The following is a 26,712-nucleotide window of genomic DNA, read 5'->3' as shown; positions in this document are numbered from 1 at the left end:
AACGAAACAACATAAACAAACGTTTTTGTATCTCCTCTTTAACCCGCCTCAACAAAGCTCATCGCTCTGAAAAGCGAAGTGTGCTATGATTGGCCAGTTAACCAGTGCGTAGTGATTGGACGAATACTGCAAGCGTGTGACGGAAATGTAACGCCTCTTAACATATTTGGAACATCAGGTTCAAAGCAGACACGCCCACCTTACTTGCGTAAACATCTGGGCGGTCTTAGTCAAATCATACCACAAACTGACATAGATCTGTAGGTGTGTAGTTACACGAGGCATTTCAGGCAGGTCTGGGTGAGCAATCGCTTTTAGATAGAATGCATCTTTTGTTACGACACTTATTTTTTTGCAGTTTTGATAGATTATTTCTAATAACAAGCAAAGGTAACCGAGAAGAACCGTTACTTGGCCAATGTACCATACGGTTTCTTCAAACGCGACAAAACTACAGGACCCATTCAACAAATTGTTTTCTAATAAAATGAACACAACTAAATTCAACAAAATCGCTTAATTAATAAAAGGATCATACAGTACAATAATATGAATTAATATGAACATAAATTCAATAAAATATAAATAGGTGTATTATTATTACTATTATAGACACTAGCCAAATTGATAGGCAGTCCAGGCGCACATCCTATGAAACGGTCTATATTGTATATAGTATGTGTTACTTACATTAATGCTCTGTATGCTGCTGTTGAGATGTTCTGCAGTGTTCTCTCCTCTGAAGGGAGAACTCAGAATTTCTTCAAGTTCCTCCCAGTGTTGATTTAGAACAGCGTGGCTTTCTCCCATGAGACGTTCATATTCCAGCCAGAGCTGCAGTGCATCCTGGGATTTCAGTAAGTCAACATGCAAGTCCTCAATTACTGCTAGATGCCTGACACACAAACACACACAAAGACAAAATCACAATCAGACATACAAACTTTAACATGTCTAATAAAGGTGATTTTTTTAGGTGAACATTTATGAATATAATGGACACTATAAATCGACTGCCTTTACCATTGCTGTCAGTCTTTTGTTAGCACTGTAACTCTGTTAGCTCTGTTTTTTGTTATAAAATGCTAGCTTGATTGTTGTTTCCCTAATCTGAAACGTGCTAAATTATAAACAACTCACTTTCTATAGAAATTATACGAGAGATGCATCCATATTGTTACTTCTAAATTATTTGGAGCATTACATTTGGTGTAATAACTCATTTCTAAGTAAAAGGATGTCTAAAAAAGCAGAAAAAAACACTTTAAAAGGCCAGTGCACATATCTGTACACATTGTATGCATAGTTTGTTACTTAAACAAAGCTGGCAGAGTCTGGAGAATAAAATGAAATACCGTGTTTTCTCTTTCTCTAGTTGATCAGACAGCAGTGTGGCTGTACAGGGGTTGAGTTTGTCTCTTAAGTTACAAAGCGCTTCATTTAAGCCATGAGTCCATGTCTCTGATCTCTTCATCTCCTGTAAGCAAGCAGGACATCATCAATTATGGTGAAACATTTTTTTATGATCTTGTTGACCTGTGTACAGACGGTTTTCAAAGCAACAAAATAAACCAACGTCACTGCACGTGCACACTTTTGTGGCCCAAACATAACTTCCGGCACACATACTGATAACAAGCAAAATAAATACAAAGGAAATTACATTAGCTAGCAAGTTAAAAGTGTCTAGTAGAAGAACCATTACTTGGCTAAACTTAAAGGGATATTTCAGAGGCAAAACAATATTTCCCCATGTTTTACTCACCCTCAAGGCATCCTGACTGAATATGACTTTCTTCTTGAAGAATAATGCAGTCGGAGTTATAGCCGAAGGATAATGGAAGTTTGACATTAACGTCAATAGGTCTCTCAATATGGATATTTCTTTTAAACAAATGCAACGATTCGCTTCAGAAGACCTTTGTTAAGACCACGGAGCCATGTCGAGCAGTTCTTTGATGGATGGATGCACTTTTTGGAGCTTCAAAAAATTGCCATATTCTACCGCTTGGAAAAATGATACATGGTATTATAACTCCGACTGCATTATTCTTCAAGATGAAAGTCACATTCAATCAGGATGCCATGACGGGAGAATATGTTTTGCCTTTGAAATATCCCTTTAAATGCGACAATTGCATAACCCCTCTCAACAAATGGTTCATTTAATAAAATGTATATACAATAAAATTCAACAAATGGTTAATTTAATACAATTATTTTACAATCAAATATTTAAATTAGTATTAAAATAAAATTAAAATAAATAGTTATATCATTAGCCACTAGCCATACCAGATACAAGGAAGTAAACTTTAGGCCAGGCGTATGTATCGGATGAAACATCTATTACAATTATTCAATGCTAACATTACGATTAGTAAAACATTTACAAGTTTATTAAAATTTTTGCAGTTTCGTCAGTTCACAACTAACTTGTAAATGTTCCACATGAGCTCTGCTCTGCTCAGATGAGAACACAGGAACCCTGCAGAGCTCCAGTCTGTAGATCAACCTGGCGGTCTGCATGCGCACTGCACTCATTTTAGATTCAAAGTGAACCCAGTCATCCCTGACTGGCTGCAGGTCGGCCCTGAGAGCGTTTATCTGTGAGAGGACACATAGCAGTTCAGATGATACGATCATTTTATTACCCAATGAAAAGTTAAAATTACAAAGCAAAAGAAATCTGATTGTTTGAGCCCTTTTAAAGCTGATGTAAGAGAGATCAAACAAGTTTGTTGACTTTGTAAAAAGTAGGTTTTCTTGTTCTCTAGTTTAACTTTTCACTGCCAACTAAAAATATCTATCAATGTATATCCTTTGAAGAATTGACATATTTCTATCTTTTAACATCATGAACATTTCCACCACATTTAACAGCATTACGTGGTGGAAATGATGGTGATGGAAACCATTTAAACATTCTGTGACAAAATCTGTGAAGTTGCATATGTTGTCTGGCAACTGTAAACAACCTCTCTCTTGGCTTACTGCAGTAGTATCACAACAATACCAGAACACTGATGCATGCTGCGTTTAAAACAATTACCTGTTCGCTTAAAGCTTGGCAGTCCTGGACGGCTGAATTCACCTGCATGGAGAACGCTTCATCTCCAGGGTGTCGGTCATCCTGCTCTCCAAACACATGCAGTGCTCCGAGACCCAGTAGCTCAGAGGATCGGACTCTCAGCTTTTCCTCAGTCTCCTGAACGACACAGTAAATTTTACTCCCTCACAAAAAAAAAACAATCAACAAACCCAAAATCCTCCAGCATTTTGTTATGGATAGGAGACCCACCTTACACTCTTGTAGCGCCTGATCAATCTCTGACCGGCTGTTTGGTCTCTTGCTGTTTCTCACAAATTCCAAACGCTGAGAGATCCAATTGCGAATACGAAGCAATTGCTTTTCTCTGTTTGCACAGACCTGCCACTTGTCCTCTGTATCATGTATCTACAAACAAGAGATAAAAAGTAAACAAACAGAGGAAAAAACACAACAGAGGCCTGAAGACCCAGGTTGCTCAAATTGACACCAAGTTGGGATTTTCATAAATGTTATGTTTGGCGCTTATAAACTCAAATATGGATGGATGACTTTTGTAATTTTGTGTTCACCTCGCTGTCAATTTGGCTCTGTAGAATAAGCCATCTCATATTCAGAGCTCCCAGTCGCTCAGCAAAAAGGATGCAATCGTCGCGATCCGTGGGTTCCTTTTCAGACTGGTTCAGGAAGTCGAGACAGGATTGGTGGCAGGTTACCTCAGCCTTGACATCCTAAGACGCATGAATGCAATGAAGGAATACATCAAAGGGAAACATATGATTTCAACTTACGTATGCAACTCGTGATACCTAACAGGAAGTCTTAATAAACCATATGAAGATGTTTTCAACTCACATCCTTTGAAAGTAAAAAATAATTCATCTAAAAACCGAAACGACACAATCATACGTGCAGTACCTTCAAAGACTGTAGACGTCTAGACAGATCCGTGGAATCCAAGACAAGATGGACCCCAGATCCTTCTTGCTCCAGTCGACTCTTAACATGCTCTAGGCAGCAGGTCAACTCAGCCAAGATTTGACTCTGAGACTGGCTCGCCAGCAGCTAGCAGGAGGTCAACAAAGATGGGCAACAAAAAGAAACGGCCAGACATTTGTGCTTAACGAAGGAGTGCAAACAGTATAAGAGGATAGGAAACAACGGGAGGGAGAGAAAGATAGCAACGTTCCCTACCTGTTGTTGTGTCTGGTTAAGGGTGGGCAGCACGTTAGTGAGATGTATCCAGTCCTGCTCCAGCTGAGCCAGACGTCTGCGCAGTTCTGGAGCCTCGCTGTCTGTCAGCTGCAGTATACGTGTACCGGCGCACACTGCAGAATCTTTCTGCGCAGATCTGATGTTCAGCTCTCTAAAGAACTCCTGTGATACAAACACACAGACAAAACCATAACACATTTATATTTTAGACGGCCAGGACAGCATGAGTGATGTAAATAAAGTTCTAGTCACCGTGATATGGCTAAGGTTGAGTCTGGAGTCCTGAGGATCAGAATAAGAGATGCTGTTCCACTTTTGAACCTGTTCATTTGTACAACTCATCCATGCTTCTAGTTCAGCGGAGTCTCTCTGAAAGCTACAAAAAACAGCAATTTGCACCTTTATGTACTTTCTCATAACAATGTGTGTCTTCTGAACAATTTATGGCCATGTAATTCTGACTAGATCACAGGCCTGATGTGTATGGAACAGCTTATGTATTTTGATATAGAAAAGCTTTGAAGGTTTTCTCTAAAACGAATGGATTCTTAGCTATTATGGCTTTAATTTGACCAAATATTGTGTAGTCATCCATGAAGTGCCTCTGTGAAGACCTAATTGAAGACTGAGAGTCTCATTTGAACAAATGCTCGTAAAGAAAATAATCTACAATAAAACCTTTCACTTCACATTACTGTGGAATACTATCTCATTCGTCCAACAAAATGACATCATCGCTCTTTTTATCATTTGTTATTATTTGTGCATGGTCTTTCCAGCACCTTTCATTATCCTTTCTGAAGGTTTTTGTAGATTGGATCTTCCGCTCTAGTTGTTTATAGAGCTTGTGCCAGCGTGTCAACAGCAGTGATCCTGGAGAGGTTTGGCCTGGTCTCTCACAGCGGCAACCTTTGTTCTGTAGGGTTCTGAGTTGGTCCTGAATCTCTCCCACATGGGGTCTCATGTCTTCAAGGGCCTTGTGCAATCCCTGACAATAAGAGAGAGAGTAAGCAAAAAGAAAACCTTTGTTTAACAAGCAAAAGAGATTGTGTTTTATTTCCCTACTTTTTATTATCTGTTTATTATTTAATTTAATTTTGTATTCCTTTATTTTATTTCATGCTTCTCTTCACATTTTTTCCACAGTATGCAGTATAATTATATTCACAATAATACAATTATTAACAAAAGGATACACAACAACAAAAATAGAGAGAAGTCTAAAAATCTTTTTTGCCTATTTTGTTTTTGCTGCATTATAATTGATCTAAACAATATAAATACTGATATTATACAAAATAAAGCATTATGTGATTATGTGGACCGCAGTCCTTCTTATGCTTGCACAACACATTTCAATTTGCTCATTTCTGAGCAAAACAAACAGGAAACATTGGTGGTATTAGATGTTCTGATAGGGTTAATAATGGCATTGGGCTCTCAAAGTTTGAGAAGCACTGCTCAAGCTCATCTTATCTCATCTGCCTCAGCATCTCACCCCTGCTCAACTTGAGTGGCTTATAGGGACATGAGAGAGTTGGACGTACATCTATTACAGGCACACAAAAGGGTTGCATTCTGTTCCTCCCAAACCAATCCAGTTGAGTAATGAGCTTTGGTAGTCAGAAAGGGGAAATAATGCGAAAGCAACCGTTCATGACTGACTGTTCCGCGTGAGTCAGTGGAGCTGAGAAATGAGCTTATAATACAAATAATACAAGAGCGGCCCATGCAGGCAGCAGACCATGAAGTTCTGCAGATATGGCAACCGTCATTCTGGGTAATTTAATCTGGAACGAAGTGTACCGGACATAAAAAAGAGAAGATTCTTATGCAACATATAGCCACTGAACAGAGAAGATCCCCTTTGATTCGCTTTTGCCCTCTCACGCCTACATGTGGCAAACACCACGATAACTTTGAATTATACTCATGTATAGTATAATGCAATGTAAGTCGCTTTGGATAAAAGCATCTGCCAAATGCATAAATGTAAATGTACTTTTGCTGATTTAGCCCAAAATGCAACCAAAAACAATTGTCTACTACATCATTTAAATGTTACAAAATAAAAAATAGGCAAAATATAGGTTAACTGCTGGTAAAATACTGCTACACATTTTCTGCATTCACTCACTATTGGCAGGCGGCAATTTTTTTTTAAAACCGATAAAACTAACCTCAAAGGTCTGCAGCTGTACCTGCAGGTCACCCTCCGGGCCTGAATCTGCTCTCGAGATGTCTGACTCCAGCTCATCCAAGCGCTTCCACAGTTTCTCTGTGACATCATCAAACCGAGACCATTCCTGCAAAACAGATACAGAATGCTAAGAACGATTCATTGACATTTTATTTTGTTTCTCCCTCTTAATTTACAATAAATATTCAATAAACATACTTTCATAAACCTAAAGATTAACAGAGTCAACGAGCTTAGCTAAGCATACAGTTTTAACAAAAGAAAAACACTGAACTGTACTGTACCTCAACGTTGTGTTGCATTTGGACCCCAATGATTTGTGCTTTCTGCTGTAGTTCTGATGTTAGCTGCTCCACGTCTGCCTGGCCCTGCAGCGCCCCCTCTGGCAGCCTCAGGGATAGCAGCTTAACCATTACAAGCCACTGTTGCAAATCTCTGAAGTATTTCTGTTACCAGTCAAGCGCAAACAATAAGACAATCAAATTTGGACGTACGACCATTATTTATTTTAATTAAACCCCCACAGGCCAGCTGTGTACCTTGTGTGCTGCGAGCAGACTGTGCAGCTGGTTGCAATCATCTGGGTGTGTGTCCTGACTGCGCTGCAGCCGTTCAAAGCCCAGCTCCTGGAGAACCCTTAGACCTCCCAGAAGAGCTTCAGTACATCTGTACGTCTCAGAATCACTCCGTCCCAATGACTGACGACGATAACGTGCCAGGGTCTGTGTGTCACCCTTATAGAACATTCAACATTAGTATACCAAGTAAACAATCAAAAAAGACAGACAGCAAGAAATAATTGGAAGCAGAGAGACAGAGACACAGATATAGACAGATATAGATAGATATAGACAGATAGACAGACAGATATAGACAGACAGATAGATATAGACAGATATAGATAGATATAGATAGATAGACAGACAGATATAGACAGATATAGACAGATATAGATAGACGGACAGACAGACAGACATAGACAGACATAGACAGACATATAGATAGACAGAGATAGACAGAGATAGACAGATAGATATAGACAGATAGACAGATATTGACAGATAGACAGATATAGACAGATAGACAGATAGATATAGATAGATAGAGAGACAGAGAAAGAAAGAAAGAAAGAAAGATGGAAGGATGGAAAGAGGGAGAGAAAGAAAGAGGGAAGGAGAGAAAGAAAGAAAGAAAGAAAGAAAGAAAGAAAGAAAGAAAGGCAGGAAGAAAGAAAGAAAGGAGGAGGAAGAAAGGAAGGAAGAAGGGAAGGAAGGGTGGAAGGAAGGAAGAAGGCAAGGAAGGGAGGAAGGAAGGAGAGAAAGAATGAAGGTAGGAGAGAAAGAAAGAAAGAAGGGAGGAGGAGAAGGAGGGGGAGGGAAGGAAGAAATAAAGAAAGAAAGGAGGAGAGGAAGGAAGGAAGGAATGGAGGGAGGGAGGGAACAGAAAGAAAGAAACAAATAATGAATACCTTCAGACAGGAAGAGTCCTTGATGAGTTTAGTTAAGGTCTGAGATTCTCTGGCTTTAGACATATCTCTCTCTGACAGATTCTCTATAGTCTGTAAATAGGAAGTAAAGTAATTTAGAAATACAGAAACAGTCCATTGATCTGAAAGAGAAGCTTTAAGCTTGAGACGATGGACTAGTGAACACTGTCATTAACTTTAAACACTATTGCAGACAGAAACAAGTTGACTGTGTAAATATGTTTGCAGATCTGAAACGGACCTCTGCTGAATCCTGCCATGATTCTAGAGTCCCCGGTCTTTCCTTTAATCTGAGTAGAATCTCTTCATCTTCCCCTCCTTCAGACTGTGCCAAATCACTGAATGTCGTTGCACTGCAACACAAAGAAATCAGTTACAAAGCTTTAAAAAATATATGATATTCAGTGAATGCCGAGTCTGACATGACAATCTTTGAAAGTCTTGAAGTAGAATTGAGTGGGATTGTTGCTTACAATGCGTGTTGCTGCGGTTGGATGTTGCTCTGGTGAACAATGATCTCAATCAGATCTTTCTGCTCTTTTATCTCACACTGCATCTCCTACACAGAATATATAGTGAATAAATGCATATGTTCGCATGTGAGACTAATACTAAACTGCAATTTAAAATGTACCAATAAATGTGAGACTGGATACTGTGATTTAGTATCTTGTGAAGCAAGCACAATGGAAGAAGTTGTGAAATCTGGCGTCTTTGTTACTGGATCAGTTGTATTGGCTCCAGGCTTGTTTTGGTCACCATCAGCAACTTCTTCTGCTTCTCTGTCGGATGCCTGTGAGTTTGAGTCTTTCTTACAGACAGGCAGGTTCACTTGATCCCTTGTGTCTGTTTCTATGGTTATCAATCCTTTGTTCTCATCTAAAGATTCTTTGGTCAAATCACTGGTATCACTGGTTTTTAACATGGCGTTGTTCGAGTCTATTCCAGGCTTTGTGGGGACTGCTGCGGTTACCTTGGTAACCGGGTGTTTGTTCTCATATTGCTCTGTACTTAAAACTGTCTCTTTATTCGGTACATTGGGTTCTGGAATACATTGATTTGTAAACACTTCAAAGTGTTGGGGTGTCGTTGCAGCAGGACATGTAATATGCTCAGTAACTGATCTGTCATCCGTCACAGATATCTCAGAGAGCAGAGGATCCGGTAAACAATTCCCTTGGTTCGATTCCTGTAACACTGACGCATTCTGGGCTGCGGCCAAATCCACCTTCACATCTTCTGGAAAAGATTTCTGAGAGATACAAGAATATGACATATATTTAGCCAAGATATATTATTTAAAGCTTCTGGGTAGAGCTAAATTCTACTTTGTTTTTTATCTTCTATAAATTGGTAAAAGACAGTTTTTCCTTTGGAAAGCACCAGCTCCATAAAGATAATCTCACACCAGAAACTACGTCAGAGGCCGAGAAATGTCACCGGCTAGACTGATGCTATTTGAATGTAGACTGCACGCAAGACTAGATCAGTTTGATCAAGTTGACGGTTCATATAGGTCACAATGCACAGCCACTTTGTTCCTGTCTGTCTTCGATCAAAAGATTTAGCATTTCTAAAATACAGCCGCAGACCAATCCAACTCTTTTCTAGATTTTGTATTACTGTCACTCCAGTCAAATCACATAAAAAATAATTTTGAACTTTCCCTGAATGCATGTACAAATATTACGGTTGTATTGCTTAAAAGTGAATATGCACTTGTTTTCTTTGCAGTGTTTGAGGTCTTATAAAATCCAGAGCATCTTTTCTGTTATTTTGACCTGTTTCTCCAGGTCTAATTTTCTGTAAATAAATGCAAATAACAACTATATTTTAATTTGAAATTTGGTAGAAATATTGTTAGTAGTTCACAGAACGAAATAAATAAATAGTATTTATTTATTATAAATAGTAAAACCTTCCAAAAAACTCAAATGATGCTTTGAAATGGTCTCTGAATTATTTCCACGGCTGTATATGTACATAAACGCCATGAATGCATCAGCTGCAGCACCATCTGAATGAATAAATGTGATAAAGTCTATACCTTGGTGTCACACTTTGCTTCGGCAGTTGTTTCATCCTCCCATTCTTCTGTTGGTTTCTCATCTAGATCCTGATACAGAGATAAAAAAAAGGAAATGAGAAGAGATGATGTATGGTGAGTGAGAGGAATAAACAGTCTACCGGAGCAGAGCACCTATTAGGTAAGGTAGAAATGTAGGTACATTTGCACTCTGCACTGAATGCAAGCATTTTTCAGCAAAAGGTCAGCCAGGTCTTGTATTAATGGTGAAATGGGTTAATTCATTCTGTGATAATGACTGGCTGCTTGTATTTTTATTACACCTATCACATAGCTACTTATCAAAGAAATGAACTTATGCATTAAAGGAGCAACTTAAGCGAAATCTAGCGGTGAGAAATCGCAACCAGCGCCTCCCAAAACCCCAAATGGTGGCACAGAACTAAGATGTTGTATTTTCACTTTTCTTTACCGATGGAGGTAACGCATACAAAACACGCTCTGTTGAGCAGTTTGTCCGTGTAGGGTGTAGGGAATCCTATGTAAGATGTCCCGCTGTGTATGCTCCCTGAACTCTAGATAAAAGCGTCTGCTAAATGACTAAATGTACATGTAAATAACTAATACTAAGGTAAAAAAAAACAAAAGCTTCATTATGTAAGGTCTTTATACACCTCTGAAGACATGGTTATGTACTTTATATTATATTTAATTTCTCTCAATAGATCCTCCAAAAAAACTATAAACTGGACTTTTAATGCAGTTTGAAGTCAACAGTGTGTTACTATATGACGCATTAAACTAGAACAGTGTAAGTAATTGGTTGTTCATGTATAGACTTCAAAAGATGTAAACAATGCTGGTCTAACACTGGTCCTGAAGAACTTCCTGTTTCGGTTTTTGAACACAACAACCAAATCAAAATGTCAAACAAAGATTACATTTGATAGGTTTTAAAGATTATAAACATTACATAACAAATTGGAAACTGGAAGTGCTTCTGGACCAATGTTTACATCTTGCGAAGAGGTCTATACTTGTTACGAGTTGATGTGCAAAAATATTTCACTGTACCATGCACGATGATGATGTGGGGAAAAAAATCTAATTGTGATTCCCTTTGAAGATACTTAAAAATGTGAGTCTCTACATGAAGACCCAAATTTGACAGAAATTGAAATCTTTTATTCAGGAGGTAGCAGAGGAATTAATGAAGCATAAACTTCATTAAAAATATATGTTTTTACCAGATTATTTCCACGCACTGATTCTAGAAAGAATATTAACAAATGTTGACAGCTGTACCTCTGGAACGCTGCATGTGAGAGTTCCTGACGATGATGACTGACTGCCATCTTCTTCATCGTCTTTGTAAGAGCCGTCTGTTGACACCTGCTTAACAGTGTGAGGAATATAAGGATATATTATTCCAAGAGCTCATATAAATAAAAGACAGCACAGAGCTGATGATCTAAATGTGATTTTGAATTATTTGATCAAGTGAAGTGCAGTGTTGGGTGTAACTAGTTACCAGGTAATAAGTTTTCCCTTAAAACAGTAAAGTAAGAGATTACTCTTATTCTTTCTGTAATTTAATTACAGTTATTTCTGATGTAATTGAACTACATACTGTGTATGTAATACATATTTCATGTCATTTCCCCCACTGAATACAAATCTAACTTTAATGTATCCTTCTCAATTTTGGTTTAATCTGGTCAGTTAATAAGAATAATTTATGTAGTTATTTATTAGAATAAATTAAATACTCTGGATCCATTCTAACTAAGGTTGTTTATAAAGTAATTTATAATAAGCAATTAAACACTTTTTGGAGAGAGTCATTTGTACAGTAATCCAATTACACCATTATATATGTAATTAGTAACTAGTAACTCATTACTTTTTTAGAGTAACTTACCCAACACTGATCAAGTGTAGGATATTTTGTAAGAAAAAAGTTACCGCATCTTCAGTGGAGAGGTGTGGCAAAGTAAATCCAGTGGTTTGATCAGAAGTGGGGATCATTTCAGCTGGTTGACCAAGAGAGGCCTGAAGAAAGATACAGCCAAATGATAAAGATCCTAGTATGAGGTTATGTGTTTTATTGCCTTTTTTATAGACGACCCCTTGGACCCTTTAATAAAACCCATACAAACATCCTGTTATATTCCTGTAATCTGTAATTCTTCAAAGACATTTCAAATGCAAATGTTCATGCAAACTACTATCCTAACTGGATACTACAGTCTTGATTCCCTGATACAACATAGCGAGCTTTATCAAAATGTTCCCACACACAACATCTCCCATCGGACTCTGCTTTCAAGCACAGAATGCTTTCCTCCCCTCATCTCACAGACATGAAAGAGAGGTCATGTGCTTCTCACAAACACTGCAAATTTACTGCACTTTTACAAGATAGACTAATATTATGTTCTAAGCTGTCAAGGTCTTTTTAAATAGTACACTATAAATCTCTTAATGATGTTGTCATGGGTGAAATAAAACAAAGGATGTGTCATGTGCTATTCACAACAAAACGATCATTACAAAGATTGTTACATTGTGCTGAGGGTTACAGAGGTCAGAAACAGTGCAAAGCTTTAAAATCTTTCATCATACCAAAACTGTATTTTATTTAAGAGCATCTTGTTTTTATGCTGGATATTCTGATGCTCAACTAATGAAATCGCCAAATAATGCAGGTTACTTGATAACCTGTCATTTGATGTACACTACATTTTTTACAAATGTTTCTTGATTTCTCATATATAATTAAAATTTGTAATCTAAAGCTTTATCAATTCCTCTAATTAATTAAACGGGCCAATATTAAAGGAATAGTAAGTGTATGAATCGTAGAGAGACAGACCCTGAGCGCCGCGCTCTCCTCCTCGCTGAGCTGCTGGAGCTCCTGGATGGGCTGTACGAGCTCTCGGGCCCACTGGAAAGCTGTGAGAGTTTGTTCTGCTCCTGCGGGAAGCCCCAGATTGGCCCTGCAGCTCTCAATCTCATCAATGGTCCTCTTCATGGACTGGATGTTAGCTAGGATGATCTGTAAGAGAGAAGAGTTGATAAGCCGTATTGCAATGCAACCTTAACAAACAAGCAGAAGATAACCTACCTCTCTGTTCTGCAGATGCTCCTCGGGAGATGTGTTCTCCGTGTCGTTGGTGGAAAGGATTGCTCTGATCTTTGTCAAATTTGCCTCCATCGTCTTTACCTCTGTTTCAATAGCATCCATCTCCTACAAATGTTATTCAATAAGTTAATAAAACAATTTAAGGAAGAAAGCGATTTAAAATGGATTCAAAGAACTGCATATTAATAACTCACGGCTCATTTATCACAATTAGGGCTGGACATTGCAGAGTAAAAGATTTTGGTTACATAATATATGTGTGCGCTGTGTATAATAATTATGGAAAAATACTGTAAATACACACACGTGCATGCATGATTAAGAAGAAATCTTACATCTATATATATTTATATATTAAATATTTATATATAATATAAATATGTATATACACGTGTAAAACGTATTTTATTGTATTATATTCTCTCTTCAGAATAAGCTTTCTTCATTTCTTAATTTTACATTACAGTTTTAGTGTATTTTGCTAAATTAATCTGAACACAAAAGATTCCATTACAACTTGAATGGTTTTAATTTTACAAGACAAACAAGTTCTATGAACAGCATAAAAATGAATTGAAACTTGCTAATGCTTTGGAAATAAATCTAAATAAAAAAGAAAACAATTAATTATAATTAATAACATTTTCAGTTTAGATTTTTGTCCAAAATATTGTGATACTATTGCATTGTGAACTCATTTTAGTTTAATTTATCAATCCTGAGCTCAACCTATTATAACACCCCAATGGTGAATAATATGACTTTCTTACAGCTGCTAGGTGCTGAAGGTTGGACAGAGGCTCCAGAGCGCTTTGCTGCACGTGTGTGATGTTCTGAAAAGTCTGCTGGAGAAACTGTTCTTGAGAGCTGGTGTCACACACTGGACTGATCTCCTGCAGGGAGGCCTGGAAAGTCTCAAGATATGTTCTGTATCCATCTGATTCATCCAGCATCATCTACACACCCCAAAAAAGAGCCATACAAAATATGCCAATCCAATTCACCAAGTCTAGTTCACCCTATTCAAAGTCTAGAGCCAAATTGTTAAGGGGATCAGGGTAAACTGTGTTTTGCGTCGTTCAATCTGACCTTGAGTGAGTTGGCATGGCCTTGGAGACATTTTGCAGTGGTGTATGTTCTGGAGGTAACCAGCCAGGTCTGGGCCTCTCTCAACCAGCAGGTGGAGCTATTGCGCAAACACTCAAATTCCTGCAGACAGCCAGGGATCTGATGGGGATGATGTATTGTTTTTAGACAAAATGTCAATGAGCCAATAGGTGTTCAGTTAGGTAGATAACATTTGGTTAAAAAGAGCACTCCGGGTATTATTATTCTAAACAGACAAACCACATGGATCTCAGCGGCATTATGTGTTGTAAAACAAGGATTATGGGTTACATCTTACTTTGCTGATAAGGGCTGTCCGCTGCTCTGCCTGCTTGGCTGTGGTCTGGTAGAGCTGCAGTGGTTCAGTGAGCTGGTCAATAAGGACATGTGCTCTCTTGGGCTGCTCCTCCGCCAGCTCCTGAACTTCAGCTTCCAGCTCAGCGATCCGAGTGTGCCACTGATCCAGCTCATCCCATATACGCTGTGCACACATAAACACAACCGACTTCAATCAGAACGGATTAAATTTTGTTACATAAATAAAAATGGGTTCAAAAGTCATACTGTATCCAGTAGGACAGTCAATAATCGCACAGTAATTTGAAGTTTTGTTGACTTAATCCACACCTAGCTACACAACAATTGTATTAAACAGACTGACCTTCCAACCAAGGCTGACGTTTAACTGTACAGTGCTAAAATCTTTTCATGACAAGGCAAAGTGGGCCTTTCTCATCACTGGGGCCCCTGGTCATCCCCACCCAAACGTTTTAATCACGTCAAATAAAACATTACATTTCCACTCTGGCTACCACTAAGATACCTTTTGTGTACGTTCAGCTTCAGAGAAAGTTGAGCTTTTTTGCTGCAGCAGCCCCTTCACACAATTCAACCCAACGGTCACTTCCATCACCCGTTCACCCATTTTGTGAAGAGGACCACTCGTTTCCATTACCACTCCAAACTGAAACAAACAAATCTGTGTTTAGCTTTACCTCATTTTCTTTTAGATCTATCATAATAGCACATTGCTGACATGTGTTGTAAAGGGCACACAAACAATATAACTTGTGAAGATTCTGTAATAAAGATAAAGGAAAAAGGCTTTACTTTTTCTTTCGCCTCCTGAATTAAAGCGGCAAGCTCTTCCTGTAAAGTATGAATCTCCACGGGCACGCGGCTCCATTTCTTCTGCACTCTGTCCATGACATCCTCCAATCTCGCTTTCTGTGTGACCAGTTCCACTTTAACAGCCTATATTGTGTTAAACACAATACGATATAAACATCAATCGTTTCAGAGATTGACTATCCCCATAAACAAACTCAGCCAGTAAAGGACCAACCTGCAAATGTTCGGCTGGCGACTCTGACTGTAAAATGGTCAATAGCGAAAGAACATTCTGCTGAATGGTACCCATCTCCTCCTGGACCTGACCCAGCTCTTGGACCTCAAAAAGCACCTTTTGTCGGATCTCACTGCTCTGATCTCTGATACTATGCAAGACAGATGAAAATAAAGCTTGACACGTTTGATCTTAGAACAATGTTGCACATGTACAGAATAGTGTACTGTATTTGATATACCTCCTGCAGAGACCCTGCACAGACTGCAAGTCCGCACAGATTTGAGGAGACACTTTCAGCTGCTGCACATTTGGGACCCCAAGCAATCGTGCCATGTGGTGTTGTAGAGATGTCAGGGTGTGGTGCTCCTGTTCAATCCTGTCCTGAAGGTGCTCTGACAGGTTGAGAACACGCTGAAGCTCTACCAGGGATTCCGTCACCACGGATAAATCAGAAAGATCTTTTTGCACTCGGTCAAGGACCTCCTTGGATTTATTAAGCTGCAATACAAACACAAACTGATTTAGAAACTGTTCATATTTTGCATTTGTTCATTTTACTGGGACATGATAGAGAGAAATAAACATCACAATCCTCATGACATTCAACATAAATTTTTTTGCATTATCCAAAGTGACATCAAGTGCATTGAAGGTGAATCTTTTATCAGTTTTCCTGGGAATTAAAGTTTACACTGCCAACATGACGATTTAAATTGCATAACATAAAAATGACTTACATGTGTTCCCAAATCATTCCACTCGGCTTCTTTGTGAGATGCACTGGCTTTGAGTGATTCCAATTTGCATTGCAGTAGAGCCCAACACCCCCACAGATGTCCCAGCATTAGATCAGAGGGTACATTGCAGCGTCGACCCGGGCAGCTTTTGGCCAACTCATCCAACCTTTCAGCAAGGTTCTTCATTTCTCTCTGGAACACCTGTTGATGAATATATAGTTAAACATATTTGCTGTTACACAAGAAGGAATGTAGCATGACAAACATAATTATTATATTATTTTGTTCTCAATGGTACTTTATGTTGATTATGTTAATAAAAATATACGGCACAGACATGTGATGATGACAAAGACACTTATACAGATTTGTCGAGGGTGAGTAAACGATGACAAAATTTTCATTTTTGGGTGAACTGTTCCTTTAAGTTAATTCTTCCACCCAGATATTATAATGGCATAAAGGCAACACACCTTTACTTTCAGCTGCTGGTCCTGGCAGGCATCTAAATGAGTCAGCTTTAGGCTTAAGCATTTTGAGATTTCAGAATCGATGTTTGTAAGAAGCTGCTTAATTTCGTCATGATGATTTCTGTGCAGACTTTGGTCTCTGATGCACCTTAATTGGAAAAGTAAATATGTAATTATTATAGACAGCTAAATAAAACTGCCACTAGTACATTTCAGTTAATAGATGTATTCCATTCAGACTCATTTTTCTGGGAAAGACTGGTTTTTAAGTACTGCACATAAGGCATGCGTTTGAAGAGCTTTTCGAGCAATTACTTGTACAAGTATTTTTTACCCTTTTTGGTTCAACCAAAACTAAGCATTTTTTTCAAATTGGAAATTTCCTAAATAGAAGCAGTACGAAAACAACAACAATGAGAATAACTTTCTGAATGCTACATTATAAATAATTGGTACATGTACATACAAAGCATTCATTCTAAAACTGTAATAACACGAGAAGTGCTAAGAGACAATCAACAATTGGTGAAATCTAGAGTATCGTTTAGTTAAAGTATCTAAAAAATCTTAATCATTCATAAATAAGACTTACATTTGTAAGACCTGGAGCCTAAGATGAGCCTGGGCTTTTAATTTGGCATCTTGGACTAAAAGGTGACTGAAAACCTGTATATGAAGTTGCTCTGTTAGCGGTATGGAGAGACATGAGTGCTGGGGTACGCAAGCACCAACTTCAGCTAAGTGGGCCTGGAATCCCTCAATCAAACGGGTAAAAGTCTGCTGAACATGCCGCTGTTCCTCCTGGCAGTTTTTGAAGCTGACAGAGGGTTTCATGAGTTTGAAATGGATCTGCTGACAAAAGCTCACTGCGCTCTGTACAGCCCAGCAGTAACGTTTCAGTGTTTCCCGAGCCTGGAGCAGCTTGTCCTAAACAACCAAACATAACATCAAAACTGTTTAACGTCCCTAAGCAGTTATAAAAAGAACTTTAACCCACTGCTTCTTGGGGCTAAATGCTTTAATATATAGTAAAATATTTTTTCTTTGCATAAGAGAACGACAAGCTTTCTAGCAGTGTTAGAGATGTCAAGACTCTTACCATATGTATATGGCAATCTTTAATAGTTGTTTGGCAAAGACTGATGGTTTCCTTGTAGTTTTCAGCTTTTGCTTCTCGCGTGCAACTTGACAACATTTGCAGTGCAAACTCCACAGTCCTAACCAGCATCCAGTACTTTCGCAGCTGTACATCAATAGCCCGATTATCCGGCTCCAAAAGCGTCTCCATCAGCTCTTGTCTGACACAGTTGAGTAGGTCCTTAACCGCATCCAGTTCTGTGGAGCTGTTTAGACCCTCCATCAGACAACACCCTATGGTTTTAGCTTCGTTACTGGCTGTGAACTCCCATGAAGCCAGCTGCTCAACTGTCCGACGGATCCTCTGTCTTTCTGCTGTTAGCTGGGACGGATTGAGATCTTTTGCAATGACCTCCAGGTGATCAGCAGCCTCTTGACATGTCAATTTCACCAGAGGAAGCTCCACCAGAAGAGTCTGACAGAAACGTAGTCTTGCGTTAGCATCTTCGCTCGTATCAATAATCTGTGGCAGACTATTCTCCAGCACCTTGCTGGAGTTCTCCATTTGCTGCCTTAAACTAAGGTACTCCTTCTGCCCTGTGGCTTGCTGGTCCAGCAGATGTATTCTGCTCTGTAAGTCTGTTATTGTGTGAAGCAACTCATTTCTCCGATGTTCTGGACAGTGTGGAATTTCTTGTACTTTACACAGAAGCTCCATAAGCATGTGCTTGAAAGGCTCAAGAGCAAAAAGCGTATCCCTTGTTACAGGATACGTTTGCCTCATGATGTCAGCGTTGATCTGTCTCAAACTCTTCTGAATGATGTTCTGTTCTTCTGCCGAGGATTCATGAGCGTGCAGAAGCTCTTCAAGAACCCAGTGTGAGGCCCATTTACGATTCACAACCTTGGAAACTTCTTCATGTAGGGCTGTAAGCTTGTCAACAAGATGAAATGCTTCTGGTACGCTTAGATCCTGATTTATGCTCTTGGTTTCGTCTAACAACATTTGTAGGTTATTCGCTTGTCTCTCAGCTTCCTTTAGAGCTTCTGTGCATATCTGTAGCTTGACCCTCAATTCAGGAATGGTCGTTTTCAGTTCAGATGCCATGGATTTACCAGACTCCTTCTCCAAAACTGAGGTTAGCCAAGAGCTGCTGTCAACAATCTGCTTCCAAAGTCGTTCCCTGTAGAGCAACATTCTGTTCATTTCTTCAACAGCACTGTTAATCTTCTCTGAAAGATTAACATTCAACTCCTCTAAAGAACTGAGTGTGGGTGACATGGCTATGGAATCGGTTTCACTGAGTCCTGTAACTTCTCGTCTCAGGTCTTTCAAAACCGAAGCCAGCTGAGTGCTCTTCTGAGATATTTGTGACTGCAGTTTCTTCACGTGGTTGACCTGGTGACTTGCCTCACCTGGAAACAGAGACAACCTCCAGCTCCTGTTGATTTTGCTCTCCGTTTGTTTGGCCCATGTCAAGTAGTCCCTTATAATCCTTATGATGGGTGAACAATCACTGCTGTTCGAGGTGAGAGAGCTGAGCTTCTCTTGAGTCAAACCAAGTTGGGAATTCAGACCATGCATGGCGTCCTCCACATCGCCAAGCTCCTTCCTTCCCAGTGGACTTAAAGAAAGAGCTTGTGAAATTTCAAGGTGGTACAGGTAATGCTCCTTTAACACTACCATGTCTGCAGATTTTACAGCTTGCTGGAGTGCATTTTGAAAGTCTAACTGTCCTTGAGATGGGTCTGATGGGGAGACTGACTTCTCAAGGATCTCTAGGTTACGTCGTAGCTCTCCAACCTCTTGTAAAAGAGCAGAAACTTCTGCCGTGCAAACGTTAGCTTGCCATAGACTCCTTCCAGCAGCGCTTTCCAGAGTCTGCCATCTTTCTTGCAAGGTCCTGACAGGTTCAAAGCAGGCCACGGGTCGTTCTGCCTCACCCAGGTGGGTTGAGATCTGGCAGCATGTTTGTAGGAGCTCCTCAAGCATGCCTTTCTTCTCCTGCATGCTCTTGAAAAATGCTCTCAGCTGTTCTGCTTGCAGGGCGCTGCTTTCAGTAAAATCCCTTTTGATGAGAACATAGATGTTACTTACATATAGAAATAAATCACAGAATAAAAAAGAAATGCACACAGACTAAAACATAAAGGAACTCACAGTGTCATTGTGCTGAATTCTTCTTCAAGGGATTGCAGTGCATCTGTAAGAATGCAGGTTTGTTGGTGGTACTGGGTAACCACCTGAAGCTGTGCTTTTTTAAACTCTACTATGGTAGAGGCTTTCATCAGTGCTGCATTGCAGCTTCCCTCCAAGCTCGGCTTGGCCACTGTAGAGGGCTCTCCGCTAGCTTCATAATGAGGTAGTCTAGCCACATGCTCAAGGACACATTGCCTGTAGGTCTAAAACATCAAGAAGGGCATCAAGTCATAACATAATAAAATTTATAATGGACATTTGAATGCTTATAGACCTCCATATTCAATCCAAATGTGGTTTCAGAAAAATATAATATAAATATAAGTTCAAAGATGAAAGTAAGACATGGAATGCATTAAGAGGTAATAGTATATTGAGACAATAGTTAAAAAAAGAAATGTGTCTAGATGTTTGATGATATAGTGAACATTCAGCCTGGGTACAGCAGCCGCAACCAACAGTAGATATTTTAGGGCGAATAGCTATAAACGTTTGGAGGAACCACTGCAATGAGAGAATTGACTGTACCTCAGCTTCTTCCAGCTGGCGGGTCGTATGTGAAATGCTTAGTTGTGCTGGTCTGTACCGGCATCCGAAAACATGCAGGAGAGTCCATGCCAGACTGATCTCTGACTCCGTAAGCAATGAGGGCTGAAGGCAGGCAGCCTCCTTTGACCTAGTCTCCTGTCAAAATAAAAGTATTAAAAATGTTTCTCTAGTGACAATATTAAAACACAGAGAAAAAGACAATCGCGATCTAAAGCAGTACAGAGCACAGGAAATCTCGACTGCCTCCTTCCTGTGTAATTTCCTCTCCAAAGCCTTGAGGGAATACAAGAACATAAAGTGCAAGACATTATCTGATCATGACTTCTCATACTGCAAGTCTACTTATATTTGAGAGGGAACATACATTTTTGTTACATTTTGTGCTTTTAAGTTGGCATCATTTCAAATTTTTTCTTTTTATTACAAAACCTCTTAATGGCTTTAAGAGTTTATACTATTTTGTACATCGCTTGCGACTTGTGATCTGTATTGCATAACGTATCATATAATGACGACATAATCTAAATCTAAATATATCTAAATGCAATTGATAAAAAGTTCAGTAGGTTAAATCTACCAGGTCAAAAGCTCACTGTAAATGTTTAGTGCACCCTAGTTTTCACCAGTTATTAATATGCTCTTTGAAAAATAAAGAAAAAAATTATACATTCATAAACTTACTTCAGAAACATGACTGGTTGCCACAAGTGGCTGGACATTAGTGACAGCGTCTCTTAAAACAGCCCACACATGTGCCCCTGCAGGGTGCTCTGCCTGCCTCGTATTATCCTCGTCATCTGATTCTGACCTTGTTTTTCGTGAAAATTTGTGCTTCCCAGATTGATCCGGATTAGACTGGAGCATTTCTTCTTCATTCTACAAATTGCAAAAGGGTTGATTCATATTAAATTGCAAAAGTTCACCACAACACAGCTTGCACCTGCTTTCAAAGCTCCTTTCAAAACAGCTCTGCTATCAGTTCTGTTGAAGCATTGCTTCAGAGGAAAAAAGGAACGCTTCCCCATTGGGAGATGAGCCGTCCCTTTTAGGTGTGGTGAACGCTTAGGCAAACTCAAAAGAATCAAGTGTTACAGAAAGTACTGAAAACGTGAAAACGTGCAAAAAACCAACGAACAGTTATGCTTTTATAATTGTTAAGCAGTCACATACCCACATCTTACAGTCCACTCGTTACATATAACATATTGAATAAGGGCTTTTAGAATTGTCACATCCATAACAGCCCATATTCCTCATAACTGGCACATCAAAAAATTTGTTTTGTTCTATTAAGAGCCATCCCTGCTCCATTTGTTGGGTGTTATTGCTTCTAGGTTTGTCATTTTAATTCAAATCCTACAAATTATGTTGTCTTTCAAAAACTATATTTTTTGTCACATCCATAACGCATGCATATTTCCCTAATCTTAAATAGAAAACTTGTGCATAGACTGATATTTTTCCGATGTCTAGGGTTTAGAAAAATATTAACTGGATCATTATATTTGTAATACATTCTCTCAAGTTTATTTTTCAGGTTTTTACTGAAAATATCACATTCATTACACTGGAATTGCCCATATATAGGTAATGCACAACAATTTTTGTAAAGTTTTGTATGTCATCACAATTTGTACTTCTTAATATTTTCTACTGTTTGTTTTCTACTCCTGTATGGATCTATAGCCTGTCCGTGACTCTATTTATGACTTTGAGCAATAAACACATGGATCCTCACATGCATCATGTGCACTCTGTTACAGAAATTGTTAATGGTTAAATGAATATTTTATTAATGCACCAAAAAACGGAGGAAAACTATTTTAGAAACACATTTAAAAGACTTGTGAACATCAGTGGCGGTTCTACATTGAATTGCACCCCGGGCGAGAACATCTTTGAGCGCCCCCCCCCCCCTCGAAAAAACTAAATTATGTCATATTTTTCTTGACCTAAACTACAGTGGTACAAATTGAATTTGTCATTAAAATGTAATTGTACCACTGTAGTTGAGGTCAAGAAAAGTATACATGACATTGTTATAAAACAATTTGACAGAGTATTAACACTTAATGATATTTTACTGACATTCAATTTGTACCACTGGAAAAAAAGTGGTCAGAAAAAGATTCATGACAGTTATAATGGCCTCATGACAGCCAATGTCAAAACCAATATGACGGTTAACCCAGCTGTAGTGGCCTTAATTCATTTATCTTCTTATTGGTTATTTGTAATCACGTGTTTTGTTGTGTTCACTTCCGTTTCCTTTATATCCGGTGTGTTATATTGTTTGTCGTGGTTGGTAGGGGGTGAGCGATGGGATGGCCAACTTTCTGTTGACCGTACAAGTAAAATGTTTGTTCTGTCTAATAAAACAACTGTGACGCGTACAGAAGTGTCTCTAAGGCAATATGGTTAGATGCCGAAGCACCAGCTAAGTAGTGTCTTACATTCAATTATTAATCTGCTATGTCATGTTTTTATGACAATTATGACAGGTTAAGATGTATTGGTTAATGTAAAGTTGTCAACAAAGACCTCAAAACAAACAATATTTGCATTAAAAATGTCATAATTGAGCGAATGACACTTAATGACAGTTGTCATAAACATGCATAAAACCTTCATATTCATGACATGTGTGATGTAGCAAATAAATAGCAAAGGTTATGTTCGTCTTAGAAACTAGCTACAGATTGGAAAATTCTGTTTGCTCATTACGGGACCTTACGTTAACCCAACTGATGGAAATAAATAATAATAACTGAACTTGTAACAGTTTTGTTGCAAAGCACAATATTATGGTGAAATTACATCTCGTGTCTGTTGACTTAAAACCAAATTTGTTGTATAAGTCTTGTCGGTTACTTGCCCTGCACGGGCCTCGAACCGGCGTCCGTCCGAATGAAAGTCGGGCGCTCTAACGACTAGGCTAAACAGATGACAACATGGATACAGTAATCATAACACAGAGAGAACATTATAGTTGCATACCTTTATCTTTTCAGCATGCAGGGGCGCCAATTTGCCAATTCCCCACACAATGAATGAATGATAGATAATAGATAACCGATTTGCGGCGGCCCAGAGTTTTTTTTACTGCTCGTGCCGGTGCCGCCCCCCACGTGACATGAAAAAATGCCGCCCCGGGCGACTGCCCGATTCGCCCGTGCCTAAAACCGCCACTGGTGAACATACTGCACATTATAAAAAAACTGACAATCTTAAATATATAACTTAAGGCTAATTAAAATGTTTTAAAGTAAAATATGGGCCGGGGCAACATTTAATCCTTAGGCCATCAATTGTATTGTTATAAAATGAAAGCCTGGCCATTGGACAGTCAACATAGTCCCACCCTCGGGCTGAGAGACTTGTCACACAGAAAATTGGGGATGTTTTTTATTTTAATTAAAGATTGGACACATGAAGAAGAATAAAAAGTTACCGACACAGAATTTTTTTTATAGTCAACACTTCAATTTCCACCCAAAAAGTGTTTGGAGATGTTGTACAAGCCTAAAAAAAGGATGTTACCAATGAATTAATTTTCATTTAAAAACAAATATAAAATGAGTCTCACCTGCCAATGGAAACCTGAATCATCAGCTCCTTGTTCTTCATTGTGGATGATTTGGAATCTGACTTTTGGCTCTGATGTGAGTGTTTTAGGAATTTGTGTTTTACACTCAGCCGAAACATCTGTTGCCACTGCTGTTACAATCACATCTTCTGGAGGACATTCATCTCTGGCATCAGTGTGGACAGCTCCAGCAAGAGACAAGCTAACCGTCTTTGTATGTTTATCCTCAGTCTTTGACTGTGGGAAAACCATTGAATGTTTCTCTATGGTGCCTTCTGTTTTCAACGACACTGTAGTGTCTGACTGATAATTGTCCCCAGACACAGTCAGTGATGAATCTGTGACGTCCAGCAAAGATGTCTGAAGGCTTTCGGAGGCAGCTATGTTTATGTCTACTGTTTCCACATATGGAATTACATCCATGTCCGCTTCATTATCCTTCTCTGAGACACCTGATATCTCATCATCCTTTTCTATAGGGCCTATTCCATGGTCCTCAGGTTTCCAAGTGTCAAAGGAGCTCCTGTGTTGACTCTTGATATCTAAATGAGAGATTTCACTTGTAGCATGTACATTAACACAGGGTTCCAAATCTTTCAACCTCTTCTCCGACATCTCTGTGGTTTCATCATGACCAACTGACGTTCCAGAATCTAGTTGTGCCAATGAGATCTGCTTGGGTTTGGTAGGATCAGAGACCAGTTCAGTGGTGAGAACAGGTTTTGGAATTTCAGGGTTGAGTGAACTTACACTTGATGACTCATGACTGACACCTGATTTCACACATGTATCATCACAGTCATCTCTTATTACAGGTCGAGTTCCATCCCTCTTTTCAGGTACAAACATGAACTGCTGTTTCCCTGCGTCCTCGCCCTGTAGGAGGTTCTTCAAATCTGTGGTTTCATGTTGTATTGAAAAAGATGCATGTGTTATATCTGGTGTCCCGCTGTTTTCCTCACTAGGCACAACTGTTACGCTTCTATAGTCTATGTCATCCACTGCACTGTCAGAAGTCATCTGCAAAACGAATAAACTGCATGTAAGTCCTACTGTAACAATTGCATTTACTTATGCAAAATGTTTTAAACAGAAAGAAAACATTTGAAGAATGATGAAAGTGGATGTGTCAAATGTGTTTTAGAACCTTTCCAGATAGAAATTAATCTTACCTGCAAAAGTAAACTGCTACCCAATGCTTCATTTATCTGTGAATCAGTGTTACTGCTGAGCTTTGACTCTGATGAGAGTGTTGTGGGACTATGTGCTGTAGGTTCATCTCCCACACAAGGTGAAGGATCTGTCGGCACAAGTTGTAAAGCCCATGAATGGACAACTTCTGGGGGATGGTCATCTGAGGCATTTAAATATGATTCAGAGAAGATAGAAGATTTTTGCACCATTGTGTCCATTGCTCCAAGATGTTTGCATTCTGCTTTTGAAATGTTTGACTGACTAGATTCTGAAGGTACAGTCAGTGATGTTTCTCTAGTGTCCTGTGGCTTTATCTCAGAGGTCTGAAGGATTTCTGATTCAGTTGGGCTTTTAGGTTTATAACCTTTCATCTTCAGCTCTCTACTGCTAACACTGCTTGTCTGTTCAGTGTCATGTGATTTTCTATTCTTCTTTCTACCCATAGCAATATCTGGAGGCTTTTGTAGTGGTTTATTTGCTTCCTCAGAGAACTTTCTCTCTTGTGCATGTTTGTTTTTGTCACCAGTGACTTCAACCTCATGAGTCTCAACTATTGTAACATCAGGCTGGAGAAGCAAAGGGCCCAGATCACCGACTTCTCTAGTGTGAACATATACTTGGTTTGATGTGTCTGTATTTATGATTGAATGTTGACCTTCTGCATGTGGTTCCTCTATTTCACCTTTGCTAATGTCAATCTCGATGAGATCAGGTGTTTTCATCTGGATCAGGGTAACATACATTGGATCAGCTGATGAGTCCTCCTCAGGTTTAGGACCGACATCAAGTGTAGGACCAACATCTCCCTGAGTAGATTCAACATATTCGTGGAGGATTTTCTCATTAAGTTGATCATCCGAAACAATATTACATTTTGTTTCAAAATCTGGAAAACTAAGATTCTGGTATAGTTTGTCAGAATTTGAGTCTAGTTCTGGGGTAAAGACAGGTTTTGAGGTTTCAGGGTTGAGTGGATCACCGCAGGATGAACCATGAGTTTTACTTGATTTCACTTCTGTTACATCAGTGGATTCTCTGTCATCTTCTGTAATTAATTGTCTTGTTTCAACCCTCACTTCAGATCTAGATATAAACTGCTGTGGATCGGTGTCCTGTCCTGGTGGGATGCTCTCAACATCTGTGACAGATTTTTCTGTTGATTCAAGTGATGTCAATTCATCCTGTGTTCGTCTGTTTTCCTCAATGGGTATGAGTTTTAAGCTTTTATGACCCAAGTCATCCTTTCCACTGCCAGTATCCACCTATAAGATTATGACCCAATAATAACAATAGTAAATGGTTTAGGCCTACTTGATTATATAT

The 26,712-nt window shown here is 39.0% G+C and overlaps 1 protein-coding gene across 1 annotated transcript in view; it reads right to left on the bottom strand.

The window, feature by feature from the left end:
* syne2a (spectrin repeat containing, nuclear envelope 2a) overlaps nt 1-26,712 on the bottom strand; it is a 79,914-nt gene that overhangs the window by 22,328 nt on the left and 30,874 nt on the right. The window contains exons 14-51 of the mRNA XM_079475345.1: nt 25,368-26,651; nt 24,196-25,215; nt 21,291-21,485; nt 20,589-20,744; nt 20,022-20,263; nt 17,883-19,929; nt 17,376-17,710; nt 16,787-16,931; nt 16,314-16,514; nt 15,815-16,074; nt 15,574-15,724; nt 15,339-15,482; nt 15,052-15,192; nt 14,527-14,709; nt 14,211-14,348; nt 13,892-14,077; nt 13,104-13,226; nt 12,852-13,034; nt 11,942-12,028; nt 11,282-11,368; nt 9,998-10,066; nt 8,585-9,202; nt 8,424-8,509; nt 8,192-8,303; nt 7,933-8,022; nt 7,004-7,198; nt 6,749-6,910; nt 6,445-6,570; nt 5,047-5,252; nt 4,517-4,640; nt 4,244-4,426; nt 3,968-4,114; nt 3,622-3,780; nt 3,302-3,457; nt 3,053-3,208; nt 2,437-2,607; nt 1,356-1,477; nt 691-895 (exon numbers count right to left, since the gene is read on the bottom strand). Of these exons, the coding sequence (XP_079331471.1) occupies nt 691-895; nt 1,356-1,477; nt 2,437-2,607; nt 3,053-3,208; nt 3,302-3,457; nt 3,622-3,780; nt 3,968-4,114; nt 4,244-4,426; nt 4,517-4,640; nt 5,047-5,252; nt 6,445-6,570; nt 6,749-6,910; nt 7,004-7,198; nt 7,933-8,022; nt 8,192-8,303; nt 8,424-8,509; nt 8,585-9,202; nt 9,998-10,066; nt 11,282-11,368; nt 11,942-12,028; nt 12,852-13,034; nt 13,104-13,226; nt 13,892-14,077; nt 14,211-14,348; nt 14,527-14,709; nt 15,052-15,192; nt 15,339-15,482; nt 15,574-15,724; nt 15,815-16,074; nt 16,314-16,514; nt 16,787-16,931; nt 17,376-17,710; nt 17,883-19,929; nt 20,022-20,263; nt 20,589-20,744; nt 21,291-21,485; nt 24,196-25,215; nt 25,368-26,651 (10,395 nt within the window). The remainder of the gene's footprint in view (nt 1-690; nt 896-1,355; nt 1,478-2,436; nt 2,608-3,052; nt 3,209-3,301; nt 3,458-3,621; nt 3,781-3,967; nt 4,115-4,243; nt 4,427-4,516; nt 4,641-5,046; nt 5,253-6,444; nt 6,571-6,748; nt 6,911-7,003; nt 7,199-7,932; nt 8,023-8,191; nt 8,304-8,423; nt 8,510-8,584; nt 9,203-9,997; nt 10,067-11,281; nt 11,369-11,941; nt 12,029-12,851; nt 13,035-13,103; nt 13,227-13,891; nt 14,078-14,210; nt 14,349-14,526; nt 14,710-15,051; nt 15,193-15,338; nt 15,483-15,573; nt 15,725-15,814; nt 16,075-16,313; nt 16,515-16,786; nt 16,932-17,375; nt 17,711-17,882; nt 19,930-20,021; nt 20,264-20,588; nt 20,745-21,290; nt 21,486-24,195; nt 25,216-25,367; nt 26,652-26,712) is intronic.

This window comes from Barbatula barbatula, assembly GCF_947034865.1.
Source record: "Barbatula barbatula genome assembly, chromosome: 15".
NCBI classification, from domain to species: Eukaryota; Metazoa; Chordata; class Actinopteri; order Cypriniformes; family Nemacheilidae; genus Barbatula; species Barbatula barbatula.
The sequence above is the reverse complement of the archived record's forward strand: the minus strand, read 5'-3'. Positions and strand labels throughout refer to the sequence as shown.